Source organism: Panthera leo, chromosome B2, assembly GCF_018350215.1.
Source record: "Panthera leo isolate Ple1 chromosome B2, P.leo_Ple1_pat1.1, whole genome shotgun sequence".
NCBI classification, from domain to species: Eukaryota; Metazoa; Chordata; class Mammalia; order Carnivora; family Felidae; genus Panthera; species Panthera leo.
In genome coordinates this window covers 23,211,360-23,238,251 of record NC_056683.1, presented here as the reverse complement: position 1 = coordinate 23,238,251, position 26,892 = coordinate 23,211,360, and the positions used below count along the sequence as shown (strand labels likewise).

General features: G+C 41.7%; 1 protein-coding gene and 1 pseudogene across 10 annotated transcripts in view; one reads left to right on the top strand and one right to left on the bottom strand.

The window, feature by feature from the left end:
* LYRM4 (LYR motif containing 4) overlaps nucleotides 1-26,892 on the bottom strand; it is a 169,066-nt gene that overhangs the window by 100,097 nt on the left and 42,077 nt on the right. For all 10 annotated transcript variants that reach the window (XR_006202474.1, XR_006202473.1, XR_006202475.1 and 7 more), the window contains one exon: nucleotides 24,466-24,586. Coding sequence is in view for 2 of the 10 variants with exons in the window: in XM_042938018.1 (XP_042793952.1) it covers nucleotides 24,466-24,586 (121 nt within the window). In the remaining 8 variants the exon portion in view is untranslated. The remainder of the gene's footprint in view (nucleotides 1-24,465; nucleotides 24,587-26,892) is intronic.
* Nucleotides 15,495-16,281, top strand: LOC122219244 (annotated as a pseudogene).

The following is a 26,892-nucleotide window of genomic DNA, read 5'->3' as shown; positions in this document are numbered from 1 at the left end:
ATTATGCACATTATAAAATATATACAAGAATATACATTTAAAAAATGATAAAAATTATGAGAAGTCCTATATTTTCTTCTTGTACCTCACAGGATTGTCCTGCATAATCCCCCCACCTCACCTTGACGATCCAGAGGATGACAGTTTTAAAGTAAAGCAATGTCTGAATTGATGTTTAAATCACTGGTTGCATTAAATTAACCTTACTTTGCAGAGAGATGTTAATAAAATCCAACAGTGGCAAGCGCCTCTCAAAATGACCTCAGGCAGCCTATGCCTGGATATCTTTAGGGATAACAGTGAAAGGGCTGGTGTCACAATGCAAGAAATGGTTCATTCCAGTGCTGAATGGCTGCTTTATTGATTCACATAGTAATTCCCTTTATCCCTAATACAGACTGTAAGCAGTAGGAGGACAGGGGCAGGGACTAAATCTGTCTTATCTATTGCTGTGTCCCAGTGTCTAGAACAGTGTCTAGTACATAAAGATTTGCAGAATTAATGTATAAATGGTGAGGGGTTTTTTAGAGAACTCTTCCTCCCATCTAGTTCTGGCTTTATAATGTAAAAACACTAACAGTGGCACATACCACACTTACTATGAGCCAAGCACCATCAAAAGCACTTTCCACATATTAACTTACTGAGTCCTCATGACAACCTTAAAAAGTAAGTACTGTCAAAAGTCCTATCTTAGCTGAGGAAAGTGGGACACAAAGTGGTCAACTGACTTGTCCAAGGACAGGGGCTGGGTGAGTGGCTGAGCTGGGATTTGCTGGGGCCCATGTGACTCCTGGGTCCACATCTGTAACTGCCCCACAACATCGCCTCTCACCAGGTCAGAGGGCTGGCCTCACTTCTGCTGTCTGCGTGCACGGAAGACAGTGTCTCATCTCCTTGGGAAGGATCTTCAGGCACAGCAGGACAGAGCACCTGAGCTTTTCACTCATTTTTTTCTGAGCCAAACATTCTAGTGTCTTCAATTGCCTAAGAGATGATGTGGATTCAGTTCTTTGACAACCTGTGGGTCTCCCTCTCCTTTGGGTTTGGTCAAGTTTGTCCCTGAAAGGTAAAAAGTCCACCTGTGGACCCTGAGAGCCCTGGGTTTGAGTCCTGGCCTTGCAAAGTCACTATTTGACTCTCAGCAAATAACCTTAGCTCACGAAGCCTCAGTTTCTGCTACTGAAAAATGAGTTGATAAAGAGTTTTTTCTTTGCATGAGTGCTAACTGTCCTTATGTTCAAATTCCTCTCCCAGGAAGAGGGTTGGCACAGCACATCACTTGCAGGGGAGACGCATTAACATTCATTTGGACAATAATGCTGAACTTTATGGGAATGTATTGTACTGGCTTGGGAAACAGCTTTCTTCTCTTTTCACTGGAATGATTTGGCCCTTTAACTTAATTTTACATGGTGACACTGACTCAATTCTGTTTCCTGCTACACAGTTCTTCCTTTCTCATAGGAAAAAAATCCTCATAAAAACAATTTATAATACATCAAAATATTGACAGAAACTTTAAATCTTAATGTCTGAAGATATCTGTGGGCATGATTTATTGTAGAAGTTCTACTGTTATAACTTGGCAATTAGGAAATATTGATAAATGCAAACACATTATTGATGCCAATTAAAAAAAGCACAAGATTGATGAGCTTCCCAAAGTGCTTTGACACAGCAGTTAGAGAGTAATGCCCATCAATACATATCCAACCACTATAAATGCCAAGGGAAATTAGGCTGCAAGGAAACAAGGGGTGCTTTCACATTAAAGGTGGGATTTTTCAAACAGATGAGCATCTAGTCAACAGGAATACCTAATAGAACCTCAAGTAAAGTCCTACAGAAAAAACCACAATGTTTATTTGTGATTCATGATAAGGTAGGTAAGGAAAGTATTCAAAGAATGTGACACGTTGATTTAACTAAAGGGTGGGCCAAGTGCCTGAGTTGGTTAGACCAGATTATATAAATGGTTAGCATACACCAAGCCAGAAGCTAAAGAAAAAGGTAGCTTTTAGGGTTGGTAGTATCTCAGAACATACTCTAATATTCCAGGTACCCTATTTTAGAGGACCTGAAGAGAGTCTCAGATTTATTTTAAATGAATGACATGAGCACTTATGGGCTCCATTCTCTGTGTATAGAGAAGAGGAAGGATTTGAGCCTGGGTTACCAAGACAATGGAAGTACTGGGAATTTGCAAAGGAAAATTAGTTTAAGGGGAAGGTAAGATAAGTCATTAAGTTTTGGTCATGACAGTTTCAAGTCCCGATAAAACACTCAAGTGCAAATATCTACTATACCGAAGCCACCAATTTGCATGAAAGAGAAGTTTCAAGGAATAAACTATTAGATACATAAAGAATAAGGATATAAAAAAGATTGACTGACTTAGCAATACGGAGGTCTATGCTTTTGAGACAGCAACTGAATTTCTGTGAGGAAGACGGTAGAGTTAAAAAAACACCAACCAACACCTACTGTGTGGAAGAACTCTGAGGGACTATGAAAGACAAAGCACATTACCCTGGTCCATCTGGGAAGTTCATTCTCTTCAAACCAAACTCAGGGAGGGCCACATGGGATGGTGAAAGACAGGATTCTCATCCAGAGCTTTAGATCATCTGAATCAACCCCTGGCTACCCAATGCACACTGCCAACCCATACCCAACTCTTATACAAACTGTAAAACCAATGGGGGCTTAAACTGGTTCTCACAGAGAAGCAGGGTTTAGATATACAGAAAGACTGGCCCAAGGTTCGTGTGGACAAAATAAATATATAAAAATTAAACACAATCTTAACCTTCCCTTGAATGTTCCAAGAGCAACTGTGTTAATATTAGTTTTTCAACCTCAATCTGAGTGTTTTATGTACAAAAGGTATACACTTCTTACCCACTGGGATGGCTATAAGCAAAGGACAGATAATCACAAGTGTTTGCAAGAATGTGGCAAAATTAACCCTTATACACTGCTGATGGTAATGTGCAATGGAGCACTTACTTTGGAAAACAGGCTGGAATTCCTCAGAAAATTAAACACAGAGTTACCACATGACCCAGCAATTCCACTTCTAGGTATATACCCAAGAGAAATGAAAATGTATGTCTGCACCAAACTTTGCACACAAGTGCTCATACAGCATCACTGATAATAGCAAAAAAGTGGAAATGGCCCAAATGTTCATCAATTGATGAATGGATAGATAAAATGTGGTACAATCATACAATGCTATTAAAAAGAATCAATATATACTATGAATGAATGAAATGTGAAAACATGATGCTAAATGAAAGAAGCCAGTCACAAAAACAAATTCCATTTATGTAAATGTCTAGAATAGGTAAATCCATAGAGATATAAAGCAGATTAGTGGTTTCCAAGTGCTGAGGGAGAGTGGGTTGGGGAGAAATGGGGTCACTGATGATGTGTATGGCATTTCTTTAAGGGGTAATGATAACGTTCTGAACATGATTGTGGTGATTGTCACACAACTCAATATACCAAAAACCACTGGATCATATAGTTTAAATGGTTGAGTTTTATGGTATGTGAATTATGTCTCAATAAAGGCATAGCTGAATATTCTAGCGAGCTAAGGAACATGCGATCTAGTGAAATCAACATAGTACTGGGCTTCAGTAGAGAAGGACAGATTGAACTGCCAGATTTCATCAGAGAATTCCATCAATGGGCTGAATCTTGATTGGTTCTGGAGTTGAGAAAAATCAGGACAGGAAATTTCCAGACAACTTCCTAAGAAAAATTCAGTGCACTGGAGGGCCAACCCACCCCAATTTAAGCCCTGATATCCAGTTCCTTTGAGTGCTAGAACATTTGGCCCAGTGCATTAGCATTGTCACCGGGCTGGTTCCCAAAAGCTACTGCCCTGTTATGCTTCCACTGGTCTCCTTGCTGTCCCCATGGTGATCTATCTGAGAGTAGATGCTGAGGACAAGTAGCACAGCTGAGGGCTTGCAGACAGCTTCAAAATAGACCAAAGCAGGAAGCACACTCCTATCAATGATCTTGAAAGGCTGAACAAATTTTACAAGTATCTTTCTTGGCACATAGCTCTATTAATCTTCTTTTTTTCCCATATATTCCTCCTTGAAAGGAGAGAAGATGCATGGTTTCCTGAATAATTTCACCTGCACTTGGAACCTGACTTGGGAATGTACCTGCTGTGAAGGTCCAAGACTCTGCAGATATTCTTATTACAAAGGTTTATGGGACAAGCAGAAATGCAGGATGGATGAGCTGCAATTTACAAGAGTAGTAAACCCTCCGTTGCACTAAAAAATACCCCCCCAAAGAACAATAAATAACTTCTCCCTGAGATGAGGGCTGTGTTCCTGAGAAGATGTCTCTGCCATTCTTTTGACATCAAGCCTTGGTATTCTACTTGGTTGTTAAGAATATTGTCTTGTGTGGTGCCTGGTGGCTCAGTCGGTTAAGTGTCAGACTTCGGCTTAGCTCACGATCTCAGTTTGTGAATCTGAGCCCTGCATTGGACTGTCTGCTTTCAGCATGGAGCCCACTTCAGATCCTCTGTCTCCCCACTACTCTCTCTCTGCCCCTCCACTTTTTCTCTTTCTCTCTCAAAAATAAGCATTAAAAGAAAAAAAAAAAAAAAAGAAAATTGTCTGGCAATAGCAGCCCAAAGAGCTTCATCAGGATATGCACTCTTTCTTAATGGGAACACATGAGATTTTCAGTTGTAATAAGAGAGAGTTTCATTGTTTAATATATAAGAGAGCTTGAAGTCTGAATCTCCATGAAAATACAAGAGAATAAAAATTATCCCTGGGCCAAAGGTTAATTTAGAGATATCCAGAGATCAGTAATACAAATTATCAAAGACTCTGCCTTCTGGAGAACATGCACTCTGTGCAGGGTGACAGGTTGGAGGTAGCCGTTCAGGGTTATATAAACTGGTTCTCAACCTTTGTTGCATACTGAAATCACCTGGGGAGTTTTAACACTGCTGATGCCTGAGTCCCACCCCCAGAGTCTCTAATTCCGCTGGCTTGGAGGGGCCTGGTCACAGAGATTTGTAAAGGCACTCAGGTGGTTCCCCAGTACAATCAAGGCTGCCCCATTAGCAGAAGGTGCAAAGTCCTGCCTTTGAAGATCCTACTAGAGGCCAGGCAGGCTTTGGTTCCCCTAGTAATACAGTTTAAAATATAAAGCAGAGTTGAACTAAATTCCATGTATACTACAACATATAAGCACAAAACGTGTTAAAATTAAGATTAAAACTTTTCTTTTTCTTGGAGAAACGTATCACGGTTGTTTTGAGGTTATAGTTTTTCTCTCCAAACATTAAAAAGTGCTTAGATAGTAAAAAGCTTCACTTGTGTATGGTTTAAAGTATTTGAGGTGTGCGAGTAACATGTATATTTGATATAGAATGTGCTAGTCTTCATTTACTTTCCTTTTACTGCCAGCAAACCTTGGTACTGTAAGCCTAAAAGGTTCCTCCTATGTGCACAAGTGCATGCACAGGCACATACCCTCCTCCCCTCCTTGACTGGCCAAAAAGTTTGATCCTTGGCCTTGATACCAAAGCCTCAAATGGCCATCAACCAGAGGCCGGGGTTGTGGAGCAGGAAGTTTGATTTGCTCATGCCACAAACTATCCCTTTTCTTTGAGTAAGTCATTTCACTGGCCAGACTTAATTCCCTTTTCAGCCTTCCGCTCAGCTCTGGGTCAGGCCTCTGGCTTACCCCTGACATCATGTTTGCTACCTCCGGAGGGAACAATCTGTCTTTCAGATCCCGCCATCAGTAAATCTTGAAGAGCTCTGAGGGCTTGGGATCGCTGCACCTTATTCCCTCTCGAGAATCAGGACCTGAGGACAAGGGATTCAGGAGTCACAGTCCTGTGGGCACCTTTCCTGGAGACCCACTCCCTGATGTTGAGCACCCACTGGCTTTTAGTTGAAAGGGGTTTCCAAGGCTACAGAGTATATCTAAATCAAATTTTTATAGAATTCATTTATTAAAATACAATGAAAGATCCTACTGTCAGGCACATGGGATGGTGATAAAAGACCTCAGCTCAAACCCTGCCTTCAACCACTACCGGCTAATGAATCTCCCTCTCCGTAACCCCTCTCCCTGTGCCTTGGTTTCCTCACCTGTAAAATAAGGACAGGCTGCAGAGTAGTTGTTAACGAAATGATCCGTGCCTGTAGCATGTAGCATGCAGTAGGAGATAATGAAATGTTAACCCCTGTAGTCTCCACAGTCAGCGAGTAACTATAACCAGAATTAGTTTTTATAAGTGTTCCATCAACCTCTAATTACACTTTCTTGGTACTCTGAATTTTTATAATGGATTTGTCTAAACAAAGAATCCTGGCAAGAACATGACTGCTTTTGACCTTCCTACATTTTTGGGCATGTCTGAATTCATATAAAAAGAGTTCCCCCAAAGGCTAAAGGTGCATAAGTCATAATATATTTGTCTATAATATCTGTGTTCCAGAAAGCTCTGGAGAACTGACCAGAGAGGCAAGGGGAGCCCAGCTCACGTTGTAGTACTTGGTTCTTATATTTGATTCCCCACCTAGCACAGACAGGCTGATTTCCTCACATATAAAACAGAAGGGATTATGAACCTTATGTCAGCCCAAGAGGCTACCAAAGGAAGATGTAGGAGTGTGCAGACCAACTCAGCACAGTCTTTTTCACTCAGATGTTTGGACAAGAATGAATTGCTCTGAAAGGCCTCTCCAAAGAAGCTTTGGTTCCCACCCCCACTCTCTTTATTTCTCCCCAATTCTCCCAAGAAAATATGAATAGACTGTCATAAGGCTGTATGTATGTCAGGACCACTATCTGCCTCAAAGAGAGCGCTATTATAATCGGTAATGGTTCTAATTACTGCTCCTTGTTATGGATTAAAATTTTGTTAGCTCAGGTAAGCCTTTTTGCTTTGCTGATAAAGGTTATTCCATAAATAGAGTGAATGACACTGAGCCACTACTAAGATATTCAAGCATATATAATTCAGTCCTTTAGAATTAAAGCATATAACTCATTCAGCGATATTTTCTAAGCACTATCAGTGTGTAAGGCACTGTGGTCGAGTGTGGGGATAGATAGTCTCTGCTCTTAAGGAGACAAGGATAAAAACCCCTATTAAACCAATAAGACTCTCATGACTTGTCTACCTCTACGAAGGCATGTGTTCGAACATGTACGCATGAAGTCTGTCAATCAACTGTCATCAGAAGACAAGTTCCTCAAATACTGATCTCTGCCCCTACTTTGGTAACTCATTCCAGCAGACACTTAATACTGCTTATGGATAAATACAGATGGTCTGAGATGAATATTGCAGCAACGTAAGGAAAACTTCACCCACCTGTTAAGACATACCTTGTTGATCAGGCACTGTTTTATGTGTATGAGCGTGGATGAGAAGACCATTGTGAAGCCAAATCTTTCTATCTGTATTGTCTGCTCTGCTTGCCAGGCCCATTAAGGGCTCCTGGTTCTGTCTTCCCGTATTCTGAATTTGAGGATACCTTTATTTATTCAAATGAAGGCACCCCCATTTTTCACTTCCAAAAACCAACTGGCCCTTCCCTACCATTTTTATTTTCCTATAGCCTTTCTTTCATTTCATTGCCCAGCAGTCTGCAATGTGATGGAAACATTTAAAATAAGAAAGTAAGATTATGTGGACTGAATTTCCCTTTTGCCCTCCCAGTTCCATTTGGTGGATATGCTTTTATCAGCATGTGATAAATATTTCATATAGAAACTGTCACTTGGAATTTAATCTTCGCAGTTTCACTGAAACCACTGAAAAGCATTTGGGAAAATCAGACCTACATTACAACAAGTACCATATGCCAAGAGCCTGCAGATTAGCAAAGCCTCAGGAGTCAGCATGGAGGAGACCAGAGAACAGAACTGCCTGGAAGAGGGGCCAGTGGCTGCTCCCTCGCTGCACATGTAGAGATCTGAAACCAAACTGTACCACATCTCCATCATTTCAGCACTTGAGATTTTAAAAGATGTATGGGAAAAAAAAAAAACAAGCCGGAGCGTGGATACAGCTACATTCATTGAACATTGACCATGGGCCGGGCACCATGCTGCATGCTTCACACACACATTTCTTTGTCTTCTCGCATCCCAACAAGGAGGTAACCAGAGAAATGAGTGCCACAGGAAGTCATTTCCCTAAGTTCATAAAGCTAGGGAGCGACAACCAGGATCTGAAACCACTCCTGACTCCCTGGTCCCGTGCCCTCATGTCTCTTTGTGGAGTAAGGAAATGTGAACACACAGTTTAACAGCCTTGTTTCGTACAGTTGGAATTCACCTTATCGGACCAGCTTTTGTTTTCAGCTTAGTCTTGCAGAGCTAATAAATGCGCTAATTTCCAGAAGGAGTTCCTGGCTTCCTTTCTGGTAAAGGAGGTGGCCATGTCCTCAGCCAGAGCAGGATCTTTGAGGGCCCGAGTGCTGGTTACTGAATGGGAACTCGAGCGGCCTTGCTGATTTTCAGAGGGTGTTGGCACGTGTCATCTCCCTTTGTATTCAGAAACGTGCTAACAATTATCAGAAGACTTCCAGTCAGAGGGGCCAAGGCTGCTTGGGCCAGGAGTAAGAGGCACAGCCTGGGCTAGCACCGGTCCTCCTGAGTTTCAGGCTAAAATCATCCTCTGTGTCTTCCTATCAAGCTATCTTGACACTATGAAGCATTAATGGAGTGCTTACTGTATCTATAAGGCCCTGGGAGTATCACAGTGAACAAGAAAACAACCTCGTCTCTTGGGGCGCCTAGGTGGCTCAGTCGGTTGAGCGACCAACTTCGGCTCAGGTAATGATCTGTCGGTTCATGAGTTCAAGCCCCGTGTCAGGCCCTGTGCTGATAGCTCGGAGCCTGGAGTGTGCTTCGGATTCTGTGTCCCCCTCTCTCTCCACCCACCCCTACTTGTGCTCTGTCTCTGTCTTTCAAAAATGAATAAACATAAAAAAAAAAAATAAAAAAAGAAAACAACCCCGTCTCCCTGGAAGGTCAGAGGCTAAGGGCAGACAAGACTCACTAACATGCCATTGCAATGCCATGCCAATGCTGTGGAGTCACACTTCAGTGCTCTGGTGGCTCAGAGGACAAGATTTGGGCAGGCAAGAAAGAAGGAGGAAGGGTATTCAAGGCCTTCCCGTGGGGAGCTGGTGAACGCAGAAAGGTGTTCACTGGGTATGTGCTGTGTGCCTGTGCAGTGCTGGTCCAACAGCACCCCACCCCCTCAAGGATCCTGCAATTTGGCTTCAGAGAGACTGAGCTGCATAGGCAGGATATAAAGTAGGACTGTCCATGGGACAGGCTCTGGAGGCACAGAAACAGGCAGGAGCAAGCAGTTTTCCTAACAGATCCAGAAACTGCCCAGAATAGAGGAGAGTGGTCAGTGTCTTGTAGGGAAACATGGACTCAGTTTTAAAACACATTTCCAGTAAGAAGAATACTTCAGTGTTATAAAAAACATGGATAGCTATGCAGACAACTGCACACCTTAAACAGCAGCTGAGAGCGGAAAAGCAAAGCAAAACACTGAGCTTGGCAATGCTCAGAACCTAGTTCAAAGCAAGGGGAACATTCCCTTTTGCCTTTTCTCTGGGTGTCCCCTTTCCCATCCCACTCTGGCTTGGAGGACCGTTGGGTCCCAGTGAAGAAAACCTCATTAGTAAGTGAGGTACGTACAGTCTGTGAATGTACAGAACAGCGGGCTCTGTGCACAGTTCACAGGCCTCCTGACGTCACCATGACCCAGGTAACGTTCCTGCCATCACTGGGTATTAAAAGCTTTCACAAAGTACAGCCAAAGGGTTTTCTCGAATCGGCTCCACTGCTGAGGCTGACAACGAAGCATGAACATTACATAACCCAGCATTACGTAACCTAGCTACGCCCCCACACTCAACAAAACATGCTGTCTGTGAGCTCAGGGCAGTTCGGGTTTCTTTTTAAAGTCAATTCAGTAAACAGAGGAGGTCAGTGACATAACTCACCTTTGGTCAAAATCCAACATTCCCAGGGATGTTTCTGGGACCTACCAATCATTAGCAATTAGTTTCAGGATCAGAGAATGTCCGGTGTGAGAGAGGCCTCAGATGGTCATGGAGCACCTCCCTCCTCACTCACAGGGGGAGCTGCCTGCCCACTGACGGTGGGTGGGAGCAGACCCCAGGTCTGCTGGCTCCTGGGCCACCCAGCATTCAGTGACTGAGTTTTCACTGAGCTCCAGAGGCATGTCCAATTGCTCTGTGTAGGCAATTCTGGAATGTACTCACTTATTAGTGAGATGCAATAATCTGCTGAAAGAAACCCCAAGTCCAATCTCGACAAGGCAGTTAAACTTAGGATTCATAGACAAATTCTTATGCTGCTAGAGATCTTGGAAACCAATGTACCCAATTCCTTACTTTTTTACAGATGAGGCCTAAAGGGTCATGGACTTCCTGGTGATGTTACTGCTAATTTCTGAGACTGAGGAGAATCTTTGTGGCCTCTGGTTGGTGCTATTTTCACTGCATTAAGAAGTCGAGATGGGTGGGGAGAAGTATTTCTTAGGCTGTATGAAGGGGAAATGTTCGAGGAAAAGAAAAAGATTTAAAATACTGATTTAATTGTGCACTATCATTACTGAATAAAACTAAGATTATTACAGTGCCACATCTTAGAGAATAGAGTCTTTTGATTATTTACTACAGACCAATTCATGATATGACAGCCTTAATTACCAGACTGGGGAAGAGAGAAAATTTCTGACGTGTTTGGCTTTGGTATTTTATTATTTAAAAAAAAAAATTTTTTTTTTAACGTTTATTTATTTTTGAGACAGAGAGAGACAGAGCATGAGCAGGGGAGGGGCAGAGAGAGAGGGAGACACAGAATCTGAAGCCGCCTCCAGGCTCTGAGCTGTCAGCACAGAGCCCGACGCGGGGCTCGAACTCATGGACCGTGAGATCGTGACCTGAGCCGAAGTCGGACGCTTAACCGACTGAGCCACCCAGGCGCCCCGGCTTTGGTATTTTAAAAGCAAAGCAAGTACAAAACTAACATTAACTTCAGAATGGTATTCCTTTGCCTTTAGTAGAAAAATTGAATGATGGTAATATTTTAAGAGAAATTAAATAACATGACCAAGGCCAGAGGGCTAGTGAGTAAGTGTTAGGATTTCAGTTTAGGTGTATGTTACTCAAAACCTCTTCTCTTGGCTACCATTCCTATTACATCTCTGCATAAAACAACAATAGTTTTTAACACTGAGAGATGTATAATGAGGAGGTATCTTTCCAACAGCACCAATGAATCTAGCCTTCATGTATATATACCAGTGAAACACATCAAATTTATAAAAATCCAACTGCAGATATCAAGTGCTCAGAAAGGAGTGCATTTTCTTATCCATACGTTGGGCGTGGGAGCACACTGGCTTCCCGCCACCAGAGAGGATGTGGTATAGAAACACAAACATAAATGGGGTAAATCCCTTGGACCCCCCCTTCCTAGAAGGTGTGAAACTGTTCCTTAGTCATCTTGGGACAAGATCTTCTGCATAAGCATGGCTGAAATTAACTGATTACTTGAAAGGACAACCCCAGCAGCGAGGCATCAAAAGGTTTCCAGTGAAGGGCACTCGAGTGTTACTGCTTGTCAGGAAAAGCACATTTGGAGCTGCAACCTTCAGATCTACGGGGAAATTCTGAGCAAACACTTCTTAAATAAGGTGGCTGAACTTTAACATTTTCAGACTGTGGTTTCTGTATTTTTTTTTTTTTCTTTTGAAGGCAGAGAGAGAGAGAGAGAGAGAGAGAGAGAGAGTTTTTTGAGAAATGATAAAGGAGATCAGCTCAGAGGGATAAACTATTCATGAGTCTACAGAAGAGAGACTGTTACCTTCTAATACAAATTCTAAATGAGCAATTAGAAAAGGAAACCTACATCTCGCCTTGTTTTCCCATCTCCCATGTCTTATTTGCTTCTGTAAAGATCAGACCACCCACAGTTTGATCTCTCTTCTAAGAACTGGCCAAAAAAGTGAGAAGACATGTGGGCCCACCACTCTCCTAATTGTGTGTTCTCGGGGAGTTATTCAAACACACTCAGTCTGAATTTCCTCCTCTAACACATGAGGAAAACAGTATCTTTCTCACAAGGCCGCTGTGAGAAACTGAAACAACATGTTCTAAGGGCTTAGTACGTAGTATCAGTGCCTAAAGAGGACACAATGAACCACACTGACAACAAGCACACCTCATCACCACCACCACCACCACCACCTTCATCAATATTCATAAATAAAATCATCTTTTTACACATATGGTAAATTAGGCCCATAAACAGCTACCCCAAGGTCCCATAGTAAGCTCCTCTCAGAGCTTAGATTGACAACTTCCACTTCTTGCCTAGAACATCAATGTACTTTCTGCTTCAGAGTTGATGGTATCTACTTCCACTTTAGACACTTTAGCAACAAAAATAGTTCTTTAGGGAATTCAAGAGTGAACAGCTCTTGTAGGCTCAACGGGAGAAGGATAATAAAGGTTCTCAAATGAAACCCGTGCAAAGCTTTCTATAAATAGTGCTACTGCTGCCTTCTTCAGGAGCTCTTCTGCACACGCAAATATGAAAAAGAACAATTGCTGTATATGAAAAAATGCAGAGGTGGGATAGGCTTCTTCTAGAAAGAACATGGAATCTTGTTTTATGCATGTCAGCCTTGGAAGACTCAAGCAAATTTGCTGGGCAATCTCCAACAGAGAGGCATTTCTTCCATAGGAATGCTAACTGTGGGAATACTATCGTCCCAGACTCAAGGATGTACTGGAATTTTCAGAAAATGCAGAGAAATTGGTTTCAATCCTTGTATGAAGAAGTCTTTTTTTTATAGCTGTAGAGGAACTATATATTGAACAGGCTGAAGAAAAATGTCACATGTAGGCCAAGCTATAAAAGTAATCATCCCTTCTCATCTGACAGGGGGTTGGGGAATCTTTCATTCACATTGAAAGAATTCAGATATCCAAAAGATACAGGGTTCACTCAGGGGGCAATTGACTCATTGTATATAAATTCTTGTTGATTTCCTGAGGATTTTTATTGAAGTCCAAGATAGAGTACTTAAATCTCCTTTCCTTCTGACTGTTTATTAGTTTTTAAATATGTAGATAGATCTTTTGATCTAATCTTAGTTGATCTATATAGACACAGGGGAAAGTATTGCTGGGGTACCCTATCAGAGTCCATATGTTTCTGTTCTATTAAATGAACAAATAGGTATGATCTGGATTGAACAGAAAAGGTTTGTCTCCCAAGAATCAAACTGAGAAAGAACTTCTACAAGGTTCTGATGGACTTCAAAATTCCATTCCCAACTCTGCCTCCAAAAAGCTCATAAAGTCAATTCATAATTACATGGCATAGAGTGGGTGCTTGATAAATATCTAGGGAAAGAAACTGTGGGCACAGAATTATAAAATATACAGTGTCATTTGATTTATCTCACAGATTGCGTTTCATGCAGCTGAGAAGCCACCCAGAGAGCAGGGAAAAATCCAATCAAGAAGAAACTAGTATCAACATTAAGGTGGGGCTTGAGGAAAGGATTTTAATCCTTTTCTTGCCTATCAAGTTATCATATTATTGCTCTTGAATTGCTACTTAATTTTCTTTGAAAGAAAATGTTTTGTTCAGAGATATGCTCTAGTACTGGTGATGTATATTCTATCAGAAAGGAAGGCTAAGAGCAGAGGTGCTAGCGACATTAATAAAATAATTCAATTTTCTGACTTTCCTTGTGGCAGAGAGGTTAGACCAAGAGAAGTTTTTGAAATTTATGATGGTATAAATACATAGCTGGCTTACAACTTTGCTTATCTATAGCTTAAACTCTAGTGAGTTAAGATCTTAGCAAAGATTGGTCAAGGAATGCAAAGCATAGAGTAGTTTACTAAAAAAAATATATCAGTAAGTTTCTGCAAATAAAGAAGGGGACAGATATTTATGTGAAATGTTAGACCATGGAATTTTAGAACTGGAAGTAGCCTTAGAAATCGGACTATAATCTTCTGATTTTACAGATAAGAAACTGAAGGCTCACAGATATAAATCCACTTGTTCAAGCTTCAGACGACTTAAGCCTCCTATGCTTAAATACTAATGTCTGAAGCATTTAATTTTATTTTTCCCAGTTAAGAAAAAAAATGGATGACTAGCTATAATTCTTTTGTTGGGGGCCGGGGGGTGGGGAGATATTTTTTATTGTTTATGGTAAAAAAAAGCACCATAAAATTAACAATCCTGAACTTTATTTATTTACTTATTTATTTAGTAGGCTTCATGTCTAGCACAGAGCCCAATGCAGGGCTTGAGCTCATGACCCTGAGATCAAGACCTGAGCTGAGATCAAGAGTTAGACGCTCAATAGACTGAGCCACTCAGATGCCCCGAGATATCACTTCTAAGTTAAGTTTTAACTACTACATGGGGCACTAAAACGGATGTTGCAGTGACTGGTGGTGAAAGAAGACAGACATCGTTCATGAACTTCTCATTTCATGACATGCACGCTAAAAATGTTATTGGTGGACATTTCTCTAGAACGGTCATGTAAAGACTAAACCATAAAAGAGTAAACAAAAGTAAAAAAAAATTTGGTTGCAGAGACTCTCATCTATCACCACCCAAATGCCAATAAACTGGGCAAATTGCTTTTAGTGACTGACAAAGTAATTAGGTGCAAGCTAAGAAACGGTGAAAATGCTTCCTCTCACATAGAAATGCTGGCTACCAGTAAGATCAACCTCTTTCCTACTATTTCTAATGGCTGTATGGAGTCTGTTCTTAACTGCTTACCACTGAGATTTATTCTTCATGTTTTGAGGAGGGGGGCATGTGAGCGGGAGGAAGGGGCAGAGGGAGAGGGACAGAGAGAGGGAAAATCCTAAGCAGGCTCTATGCCCGGTGCAGAGCCCCATTCTGGGATCATGACCTGATCTGAAATCAAGAGTTGGATGCTCAACCAACTAAGCCACCCAGGCGCCCCTATAACTGCAGTTTCATATATTCATTACTTGAACCATTTTATTATAAAAAGGCCTAGTTTGGTGGGGTGTTGCTCCCCTGCTGGTCAGCTGCATCCCTGTTGCCAGCAGGGTCCAGCTTAGGACGGTGCTGGAGGTATCGTGGGTGCTGGTGGGAGGGGTGCTCTGGCGGTAGCACCCACAGTTGGCAGATTTCGAGTTCAGGAGAGGTGTACCATTTCACTTTCCTACCAGCAACGTATGCAGTGATCTAGTTTCTCTGCATCCTCACCTGCCTCTGGTGTTCTCACTGTTTTTCATTTTAGCCAATCTGAATACGGTTCTAGTTTTAGGGGATCTGAACTACACTTGTTATAAGGCTTTCCTGGACAACATAAAATGGACACAAGCATGGTCTCTTGATACTTGTTTCATTTACAGAAGAGTGGCTGTAGTCTTGTGGCTCAGACTAAAATCCAAAAATTATAGAGATGTGGATACCCACTGTCTCTTGAAGCACTTTCTGGTTTATCTATAATCAAGCCATTGGTTTCAATATGGATGACAGCTCATCCTGTATGTAGAACCTGACTTGGCCATAGCTGGAATCCACTGGTTGCCTTCCACCTCTATGATACCACACCCACGATACCTCTCCTGTTGGTTCCGTGCTGCTTCAAAATACTAAGCTCATGTTTGAGATGCAGCCATCTCCCCCAATTCCTCCTGTCCATCCTGATGTGCATTTAAAAAAAAACTGCCCTTTTATGATGTTCCTGATGTTCTCATCAAGCCCATGAGTTTAGCTCAAAGCAGTGTTCAATGATTTCAAGACAAGTTTTTATTTTTGTTCTGACACAAGTTAGAGAGAAATGCATATTCAGGGATTTTTTTTTTTTTTTTTGCCAGATAATAGGAGAGATTACAAAATACAAGTTTAGCTGTACTGCCTACAGCTGTCTGCCTGGTAGAGAGAAGTTGCTTTCAAGAACAAAATCACCTCAATGGTCTATGTATAAAAGTGAATGGGAAGCCATTTCCTTTGCCTGGCTATGCATGACCACCTAAAAATAGGATTGAACACAAATACATCTTTAGTTGGGTTGTCTTCAGCTGTGCCAAATCAGATTTCCATTCTTGGGCATCAGAAATTGGAAAGAATTGGGGCACCTGGTTGGCTCAGTTAAGCAAGTGTCTGACTTCAGCTCAGGTCATGATCTCACGGTTTGTGAGTTCTGAGCTCCACGTCAGGCTCTGTGCTGACAGCTTGGGGCCTGGAACCTGCTTTGGATTCTGTGTCTCCCTCTCTCTCTGACCCTCCCTAAAGATAAATAAATATTAAAAAAAAAAAGATATTGGAAAGAACTACTCCATGTCTGTATATCTTGTATTACAGCTCACATCGACCATGTCATTTTAGAGACTAAAGATGAAAGATACTAGAAACGCTGATCATTTCAGAAAACTAATTAAAGAAAAACTTAACTGCAGCTCCTGATAGTGAAATTCCTTCAGGTATCCTTGAGGTGCCCTTTAAGGAAAATGAGGCCGACAATCCCATGCCACGCAGTGACTGGTACACATCTATAGTGTTTTGATGGTGCCCTTTATCTGCAAATGAATGAGAAGCCCGCTTGGATTTGTCCTGTGTGTGACAAAAAAGCTGCCCATGAAAGTCTAATTTTAGATGGGCTTTTTATGGGAATTCTCAATGACTGTTCTGATGTGGATGAGATCGGATTCCAAGAAGATGGTTCTTGGTGTCCAATGAGACAGAAGAAAAGAAGTGATGAAAGTATCCAGCAAGCATGTATAAAAATAAAAATTCCAAGTGTCTTCATAAGCCTTGTTCAGTGACTGTAGTCAGTGAGGTAAGCAGGAAGAAGGGGGATGTTACTGACCTAACACTAGAAAGCTTTCCCCAGGAAGAGGAAGCCCCTCTTGCCAACACAAAAGGCATCCTGATGTCAGAAGCACAAAGCAGCCCCAGCAAAGGGGTTCTCATGTCCCAGCCATCTTTTGTACGGGTGCCTAGTGTGACAATGGTTGACGCTGCTGTTATTTCGCCTTCACTAACAGACTGCTCAGTGCTATTCCACCATGTGCCAATATAAAGCATCTCGTCAGATCTGCCAGGTCTGGATTTTTCTCCTCTTATTCCACTTGATCCCTAGTATTGTCCTCTTATCTTTTTGGAGAGTCTCACCTCACCTTTAACAGCAAGAGCACATCTGTCACCACCACCAGCCCCCATGAAAGCAATATTCATGTTAGTTCAACCAGCAGCTGACTGACACAGGGGTCATCACCAGCAGTGGAAGGAATATTCCTGATACCATCTCCTCACTGGACTAAAGGAAGACTCAGCTGATTCCAGGAGCCATTCATTGAAACTGCTCTTTCTTGGGTGGAAGGTTCTGTGGGAATGTGGGAAGCTTTTTTTTTTTTTTTTTAAACAATTAACTTCGATATTTACTGAAAACGTCAAATGGATTCTTTTGCTTTTGGAGAGATGAACACAGATGAATGAAGGATTTTTTCTTATTCATGCTGTACTCTAAGCATCAAATACATTCAGCCATAACTGCATCTTCTTGAGAAATGGATTTCAATTTCATAAGTTACTGGATGGATTCTATGAATCAGTTTAAAACTTTTTTGTTGTAAAAACAGCAATGAAGTTATATAAATATTCAGGTAAAGACTTTTTTCTAAAGAAAAAAAGACATAATCAATGTTTCTAAACTGAAAGCAACTCTGTTTAACTGGATGTGAAGGAAAAATATATGTAAAAAAGTTGTTTGTCAAAAACCAAACCAAAGCAAACCAAGCCCCTCCTGCAAAGCCGTCACTGGCTTAAGAATGACTAATGTGGTATAAAATTGTTATCACTGGGGCGTTTGGGTGGCTCAGTTGGATGAACATAGAACTCGATTTTAGCTCAGGTCATGATCTTGGGGTCATGGGATTGAGCCCTGCACCGGGAGAGGGAGAGCTCCACACTCAGCATGGATTCTTTCTATCTCTCTCTTTCTCTCCCTCCACCCCTCTCTCCTGCTTAAGCTCTCTCTAAAATGAAAAAAAAAAAAAAAAAAAAAATCCTTCCTTCAGGAAAGTATTAGAAAAAAAAATTGTTGTCACTGAAAAGCTGCTGGCAAGGCTGGTATGACTCCAGAACCTTGTTGTCACCCAGCACGTAAAATTACCTACCACAGCAACAAATACTTCATTGAAATGCTGAAGTTACACTCGAACCTCCTTTTCTGGGATGCATTCCTTATCAGCGCATGTACAACCATCCCTGGTAGGGGAAGCAAATATTTGGATGTAAATTTAGTGCTAAATCTGCTAGCCTAGTTAAGGTGGTGGTTGGGAACCTCTCAACAGGGAATAGTTGTTCCTTTCCTAGAGATTGTGGTTTTACTTGGTTAACTGTGTAAGAAAAGAGTCAATCACAAACGCATGCACACAAACACACACACACACACACACACCCTTTCTGTTATGTAGGTGTGTTGCTACCCAAGAACATAGAGCCTGGTCTTCATGGTATGCATCATGGGATGCACTCTGATGAACAGTGAGAATGTCGCGTAGCTGGAAACAAACCCAAACTCTGCACTTCACCAGGTTTCAAGAAAAAGTTGCTACACATTTAGGCTGTAGCTAAGAATTCCTAAAGTCACAACCTTAATTTGCATATCCAAGGAAATTTTGTCAACATATACAAAGATTGGTCTGGCCTCCTTGCTGTAGTTATAGTTTCCCACCCTCGGCTGTTTCTTCCATGTCTCCTCTCACAGACATGTGGCTATTTAGCTGGGTATATAACAAAGGCGATAACTCTATTTCAGAATGTTTGGAAAATACTTTCACTATGACGACCACAAATCTCTATGAACTACACAGGGGAAGAGGGCCCCTTGGTGGTAGCAATGCTGCGGGTCTGGAGAGGGGTGACCTCAAGTAGCAAAGGTGTAGAGCATGGAAGCAGTGATACAAAATAAGGCTCTGGTTGTTCAAAATCCAAAGGGGCATGACAAACTATAATGAGTGGGAATGATTAACTGAGGGCTAATTCTAATCAGTGCCTTATCAAAAGGAATACCGTCAGAACAGCAAAATGGAAAAAAAGAACCAAGATGACCTTCTTGTTCTTATTTCTGATATGCAACATCTAAGGGGCCTTTTGTAACCTCTGAGGTAGAAAGTCCTTATGTACTTCTTTGCTGTCCAGATTGTGTGAGACCTTTTTACCCAACCCTACACATATATAGTCCATCTTTTGGGCATCCTTTTTGGCACCATCTGGCACATACACAGAAGGCCTCTCCAACTTTTTGATCCTGTTTGGGAAGCAGACAGGGAAGCTAGGGTTAGTGGGGGCTAGTCCAGAACCTGCTTTCAGCAGAGAGGAAATACTCATACAAGCTGCCAGGATCAATCTGTCTTTATAGGACCATTTTATATGGAAATAATGGGAATTTAAGAAAGGTAAAAGGATGCCTCTACTAGTTATGGGGTATGAGATGATGCTTGTCTCTGGAAAGAGATTGGGGACTGATAGACTAGATTATAATTTTCAGGGGACAGTTGGTCCAAGAATGTCAAAGAAAGAACAAGTGTACGTCAGGTTTCTATTCAGGGGGCCATAATTATGGAGAGGGAGCAAAAGGAGTCTGACTTGGTCATAATGGAGGAAAAACAATCTGCCATGCCACTTCTTGAAATGAGAGTAATCCTCAGGAGTGGTGTGCAGGACTAATGAGAAATACTGATGCCAACTAGCACCCTCCAGGGTTGCCACAATGAGACGGGATCTCTGAGCGTTAAGGATACGAAAGAAGAAAGACCTCTGAGGAGATGCTAAGCTGGGTTGATGTCCTTAAGTATCTGGGGAACAAAACTGGGGAATGACTTAATCTTTATCCTTCAGTTTTTACTGACTTAGGAGTTCATGTCCTTCAACTTCTGAGTCTGCTCTAAGCTCTAAGGCATCCAGCCTGCACCTTGGTTCTCTACCCAAAAAAGCCAGAAGAAAATCTTTGCTCAGAGACTTCTTTAAAACTTCACAATCGTATCATGAGTACAGCTGTATTGTTAGCATCACAGCTGACTGGAGGGAATGAAAAAGCATTGGCAGAAAGCAAGATCCACTGTAAAGACTGACTGGAAAGCAGGAAGAGGTAAACAGTGTTGAGAGAGGAGAGAAGTTGGATGGAGGGTTCCGCTTTGAGCACTGCCTTTAAGGATGTGTGTATGTAGCAGCTGGGAAGGTGGCCAGGGGCTTTCTTATCCATGGAAAAATGATGCTTAGATGGATATGCATCCTGGTGGATGGTCTTTGGGTCCAAGGATGCAAATGGAAGAGGGACCTGATAGAAGCATATTACTGCTCGTATCAGTTATGTCTCATTAGATTGGAGGTTAAGGGCCTCATTAGGTTTCCACCTTCCCTTTATGGTTCATTCTCTTTGAAGGAAGGTTCTGGGTAGCCAGCAAGACACCATGATTTTTGTGGCATAGACCCCTTGGCTGAGATGTGTGATCCCAGGGGCCAAACTCTTCACATATTCCTTTAGTCCACATAGGATTATTTTTTTATTTTATTTTTTTAAAGTTTATTTATTTATTTTGAGAGAGTATACGAACAGGGGAAGGGGAGAGAGAGAGAGAGAGAGAGAGAGAGAGAGAGAGAGACAAAGACAGAGAGAGAGAGAGAGAGAGAGAGAGACAGAGAGAGAGAGAGGATCCCAAGCAGGCTCTGCACTGACAGTGCCGGGCTCGAGCCCATGAACCGTGAAACCATGACCTGAGTTGAAATCAAGAGTTGGATGCTTAACTGACTGAGCCACCCAGGCACCCTCCACAGAGGATTATTAAGAGTTTTACTAGATACTCCCGATAACAATAGTACAATATCAAGTATATACTATGTGCCAGTATGTTCCCAAGGGCTTCACATATATTATTTGATGCTCACCATACCCATGAAGTTGAGCCTGTTCTTATCTGAATTTTACATTAGGCACCAAGAGGTTAAATATGTGGTTCAAGATCACATAGTTAGTAGCCTGAGTCAGGACTTGAACACAGGCAGGCTGGACCCAGAGCCTGTGTTCTTGCAATTAGGCATTGGTGACCATGACAGGGGAGATCCCTACCCTCACAGAAGAGGAGGAAACAGACAAGGCAATAAGGAATGTTATTTTCAGGACTGATAGATGCCATAAGGAAAATGAAAGCAGGATAAGGGACAGAATGACAGAAGGAAGGTTATTTTAGACAGTGTGGTCAGGACAGGCTTCTGTGAGAAGGTGAAATTGGAGTAAAAATCTGAGTGAAAAGGGGAATCGAGCAGTGGGAAGGTCTGGGGAGAGAGTATTCCAGGCAGAAGGTACAAAGCCTCTGCAACGGGAACAAGCCGGGGGTGTTTTGGGGACATCAAGATGGAATCTGAAATAGTGTGAGGGAGACGTAGGCAATGGAGGGCTGTGAGGACTTCTTAAGCACTTCAGATTTTATTGCCATGGTGCTATGAAGCCTCTGGAGGGTTTTGAGCAGGGGTACAACCTGCTCTAATTTTCCTTTTAAAAAAAGATCACTCTGGCAGTGTGTGGAGAATAGATCATTCAGGCGAGGGAAATCAGGGAGGCAAGCTAGACGGCTATTATAGCAGCTGGTGTGAAGAAAATACAGACACTGCTTTATTTTGGGCCTTTAGGCCAAGGTCAACTCATATCAGCTTTCAGCAAGGTAGCTAGAGGAGTCAGTAACATTAACATCTCATAAGCTAACCATGGTAAATTCCTGGATTCAGGAATACTCTTGACAAGACAGGGAAGTGAACAGAAACGTTGTTGACTTATAAATGGCTAATGAGTTCTCTAATGGAATAGGAATGCTTTCATTTGTCAGAACCATTCTGAGCATGAGCAGAGTCTTCAGGGATAACATAATTTTAGGCAGCACAACTCCTCCAAGGTCAAGGAAGGTGCACTTGCCAGGCTGTCCTAGGGAGGGCGCCCTGGCCCCAGCACATGTCCCATGACTGCAGAGTTGGAGTCTGTTTTGAGCATGGATTTACTGGGGATGTGTGATAAGAGCTAGTCTAGTCTTTTTGTTCTTGAAAGGTGGTTTTAGCATTTCAAAACAGGAGAAGACACAGACAATTACATAACAGAAGAAATAGTGGCACAGAGTACTTACAGGCACCTTTTCTAAGCAGTTTCTACTCTGTGCAACTTTACACAGAAAGATGAAGCCAGCCTGTTTGGGAGACGCTTGCCAACTTCCACATAAGAAAGTGCCAAAGAATTGAATCTCTCTGAGTTTATGTGAAATAAGGACTCAGGCTGCTTGCTTTTCCAAGTTCCAGTGCTAAAGGATCCCATAAAATTCAGCCACTGATGTCTAGGAAATGCCATTGTCCTAGAGTTTTCAAAATGACAACTCTTTTACCTGTCACTATCAGAGTGCATGCAAATGTGTAGATCAGTTTCTTTTTCTGACTCCTATTATCTTTTCATGCCCTTCCTTAAAGATCATTTCCTAGGCTTGTCCAGATGTGCCCAAGTTATTCTGTTGCTAGATAACTGTAGAACTCATGAAGGGTTATCAGAATCTGAAAGGTTATTCTAGAAGGGACTGTTTCATCAGATTGCAAGACTTTCAAATGTGACATAAAAAGAAAACTACAGTGCATACTATAGCTTCTTCTTTTTTTTCTTTTTTGAATTCTGTTTAGAGTCAAGCATGAAGAAGGGTTAGGGATGTGTATATGTATGTCATATATTGTGATATGACATGCTGTCAGCCAAGCTGGTATTTCCTGATGATGCTAAACAAGTCCTTTCCAACAGAATAGAGGTTCCTCAAAAAATTAAAAACAGGACTATCCTATAACCCAGCAATTGCACTACTAGGTATTTATCCAAAGGATACAAAAATACTGATTTGAAGGGGCACATGCACCCCAGTGTTTATAGCAACACTACTGACAACAGCTACCATTATGGAAAGAGCCCAAATCTCCATCGACTGATGAATGGATAAAGAAAATGTGGCACACACACACACACACACACACACACACACTGGACTATTACTCGGCAATGAAATAGAATGAAATCTTGCCATTTCCAACAATGTGGATGGAACTGGAGGGTATTATGCTAAGCAAAATTAGTCAGAGAAAGACAAATATCATTTCACTCATATGTGGAATTTAAGAAACAAAACAGATGAACATGGGGGAGGGGAAGGAAAAGTAAGATAAAAAGAGAGGGGGAGACAAACCACCAGAGACTCTTAAATACAGAAAACAGAGGGTTGCTGGTGGGGTGCTGAGTGGGGGATGGGCTAAATCGGCAATGGGCATGAAGGAGGGCACTTGTTGGGATGAGCACTGGGTGTTACATGTTAGTGATAGATCACTGAATTCTACTTCTGAAATCATTATTACACTACATGTTAACTAACTTGGATTTAAATAAACAAAACAAAATAAAACAAAACAAGCCCTTTCCATAACACTAGGCAGAACCTAGGGAAATGATAAGGGGTTTCCCTTCCATACTTTATAAACAAATTTACTGCAAGTAAGACAGATGAACAGAAGCAGAAATGGAGCTTATGGTGTGATTATTGTTAAATCAAAGAAAAGTAGTGAAAAGGATGATTTTTTTAGAGAGTGAGAAAAACAAATGATAGCAGGCTGCTTGGCCTTTGGCTCTTTAATTAATTTTGCAGAAAGAGGGACAAATGACACTACCCAGGAGACCATGCTGCTACAGATGCCCCACTCCACCTCATGAGAAGGAGAAAAGCAAGCACAAATCAGCGTGATCCCTGGCACCTCTACACGATGAAGACAAAAACACCTTCCAGGGTCTGTTATGGGCTCACTAGCTAAGCAGCTGTGCTTTACACCATTTGCACCTGCAGATACACCTTCCATGTGGCAACGACTCACCAGGATGGTGTCTTCAAGAAAAGGGCAACATCACCTTGAATTACGATTTTAAAATACAAGGAAAAGCAGAATATATTTATGTTCTTTGACATATGTCAACGCATAAGTGTGTAAATATATCTTACAAAGAGACAAAATTTTTAAAACGTTTCCCATATTTAAAGGATCAACCTTGAGTGAACTATGAGAACGCAGCTTCCCAGAAGGATGCGTCCCCTGGAAATTCTGGAAAGCTGATATTTTCCTTTAGGTTCTTCTTGAGTTCAGTAATGTGATAGGTCATCTTTCTGTGTCTATATGAGTAAAAAGAACAGAGTTTCATGGCCCTGTGGTATAAATCATAAACACCGAAAGCAGTGATGTCCAATTAGGAAGGAGATGTCAAAGCTTACAGCGCTTAATGAAAGACAGGACATCATTGAACCATCTTACCTGTCGACGAATTATCTCAAGGTCTCTTTTGGCTTTATTCACTAAGGTTTGAATTTCTACAGGATCCTTTACATTCTTATTTTCTCTGAAGGCATCTCTTATCCTCCTGACAGCATAAGTTCTAAATGAATTCAGGGGGAAAAAAAAAGAAAAGGTGTCAGCGGTCTGAAGCTATGCTTTCAAATGAAATCAAAAGCTCTTCCTGATGAATTAACTGTCTGTATTCCCCTGTGGATAATCCACTTAGATCTTTGCTCTTGGGACAGACCCATCTATTACTATTCTGGGATGACTAAGCAAACAGATTAGGGAAATAAATCTAGCGCACACAAATCACATATAAATGGCAAACTGCTACGGAACTGCTCCTTAGATTACCAGGTCTTTAGTTATTCATGTCTGCATTCTCTCCGTTAACGTGGATAATTGAAACTTTAATGCACAGAGACAAAGCAAGAATTAAAAGAGGTGAAATGATGCACTACACATTCAAGCACCGAGACAGTTATGACCTATGCTTAACTTGGTTGGGTCAGCTTTCTAATCTTGTCCCCCTGTTTTAGCGGTTTGTTCCTTTCATGGAACATAACATATAAGGATCCACATTGGGACCCTACCACAGTTGAGGGTGGAGAGGACACCAAAATGCTTTCCTCCATCTTTAAAGTGCATAGATATGCATATACATGCACACACAAACACCCTCTCCCCTTCAATATAAATTACATGCAGCACAGGACGGCAGTTCAAAAGCACGGCATTCAAATCACACAAGCTTAACGTAAGCCTGTGTTTCCTCATCTGTCAAATGGGCATAGTACCACCTATTTCTCAGGGCTGCTGGGAGGATTCAGCTTAAATAATTTATGTCTGGAATTTGGCACAGAGATGGGTACATAGGAAGACCCAAAAACTGAAAGCTCTTCTTTTTTTTAAAAGTTTATTTATTTACTTATTTATTTAGCGCAGGGGGAGGGACAGAGAGAGAGGGGGAGAGAGAGAGAGAGAGAAAATCCCAAGTGGGCTCCCCAGTGTCACGATGGAGACTGGTGTGGGGGATCGATCCTACGACCTTGGGATCATGACCTGAGCTGAAATGAAGAGTTGGATGGTTAACTGACTGAGCCACCCAGGCACCCTGAAAATTCTTCTTAATACCTTAATGCATTAGTCTTCTGCTCTCCTCACGTCACAAGCTCACTTTCATCCTGCATCCTCAGAGTCATACCAAGGTGTGTGTACAAAAGGCAGAATGGTCTGGATAATCAAGAGTCCTTAACCTGATGTACCCCACATGCAGATAGTAACGGCCTTAACCCACGTCTGTCTCATCTACAACAGCCTGAAGACAAGAGACTAAGGAGAAAGAGTCCAAGTCAGGCACATCAGATACCATTTTCTCTAGCCTTTTAATGGTATCAGATGGCTTTGCTTTTAACTTTAAACACCAGCTGAAGAATCTATGTGAAACTATTAGTAACATCTGCACATAGAGGCAAAGAAATGAGAGAAGGGACATATTTCTTAGTGCTTTGGGAGATGGATATAATTTACTGGGAAAACTTGTTTTAGAGAAGACTAATATGGTTTTAGATCAACTTTTCTAAAATAAAAAGACATTTTAAATTAAGAATGCAAATATCGGGTTTTAAAAACAAAAGTAAAATGAAATCTTGTAACGTTAAGAATCGTAAAGGCAAGGGGCACCTGGATGGCTCAGTTGATTGAGCATCTGACTCTTGATTTTGGCTCAGGTCATGATCCTAGGATCAAGCCCTGCGTTGGGCTTTGAGCTGACAGTGCAGAGCATGCTAGGTATTCTCTCTCTCCCTCTGTCTCTGCCCTTCCTCCCCTCAAAATAAATAAACTTAAAAAAAAAAAAAAGAATTATAAAGGCAAAAAGCAGACAGTTTAGGAACTTACATTTTTAGGAGGTAAGCCACTGGGGAGACTTTCATCTGAGCCCTTTGCAGACCAGCTGGAATATTTGCAGAGGCCCTCCTGGGTGCTCAGGATCCATCATGGGGCAACAATGGAAATGGAATCCCTGAACTAGCAGACACTACGTAATGAAGGGCTCCTTCACTTGCAAAGGCACAGGAAAGGATTTTTACTAATAGACTATGTTAGATATTCTCCTCCTGTGTAGCTGCTAATCTAACAAAATTTTAGATAGTACGGAGGTAAGCTAAAAGCAATTTCTCGCGCACTGTCTTGCACAGCATGATGGTTATTAACACAACACAACATCACTGATCATCCTCACACCCATACACTCTTCAAAACAGTTTCCTTGTTGTGGTGATGGGACCCGAGTGGACACCACAATTTAATTCTAATATTCTGTTCTATATGTAGAACTGGTTTTAGAACAGGAATTTACCCCAGGGAGTCATCCATTGTTTTAATTCTTCACTCAGGATGCTT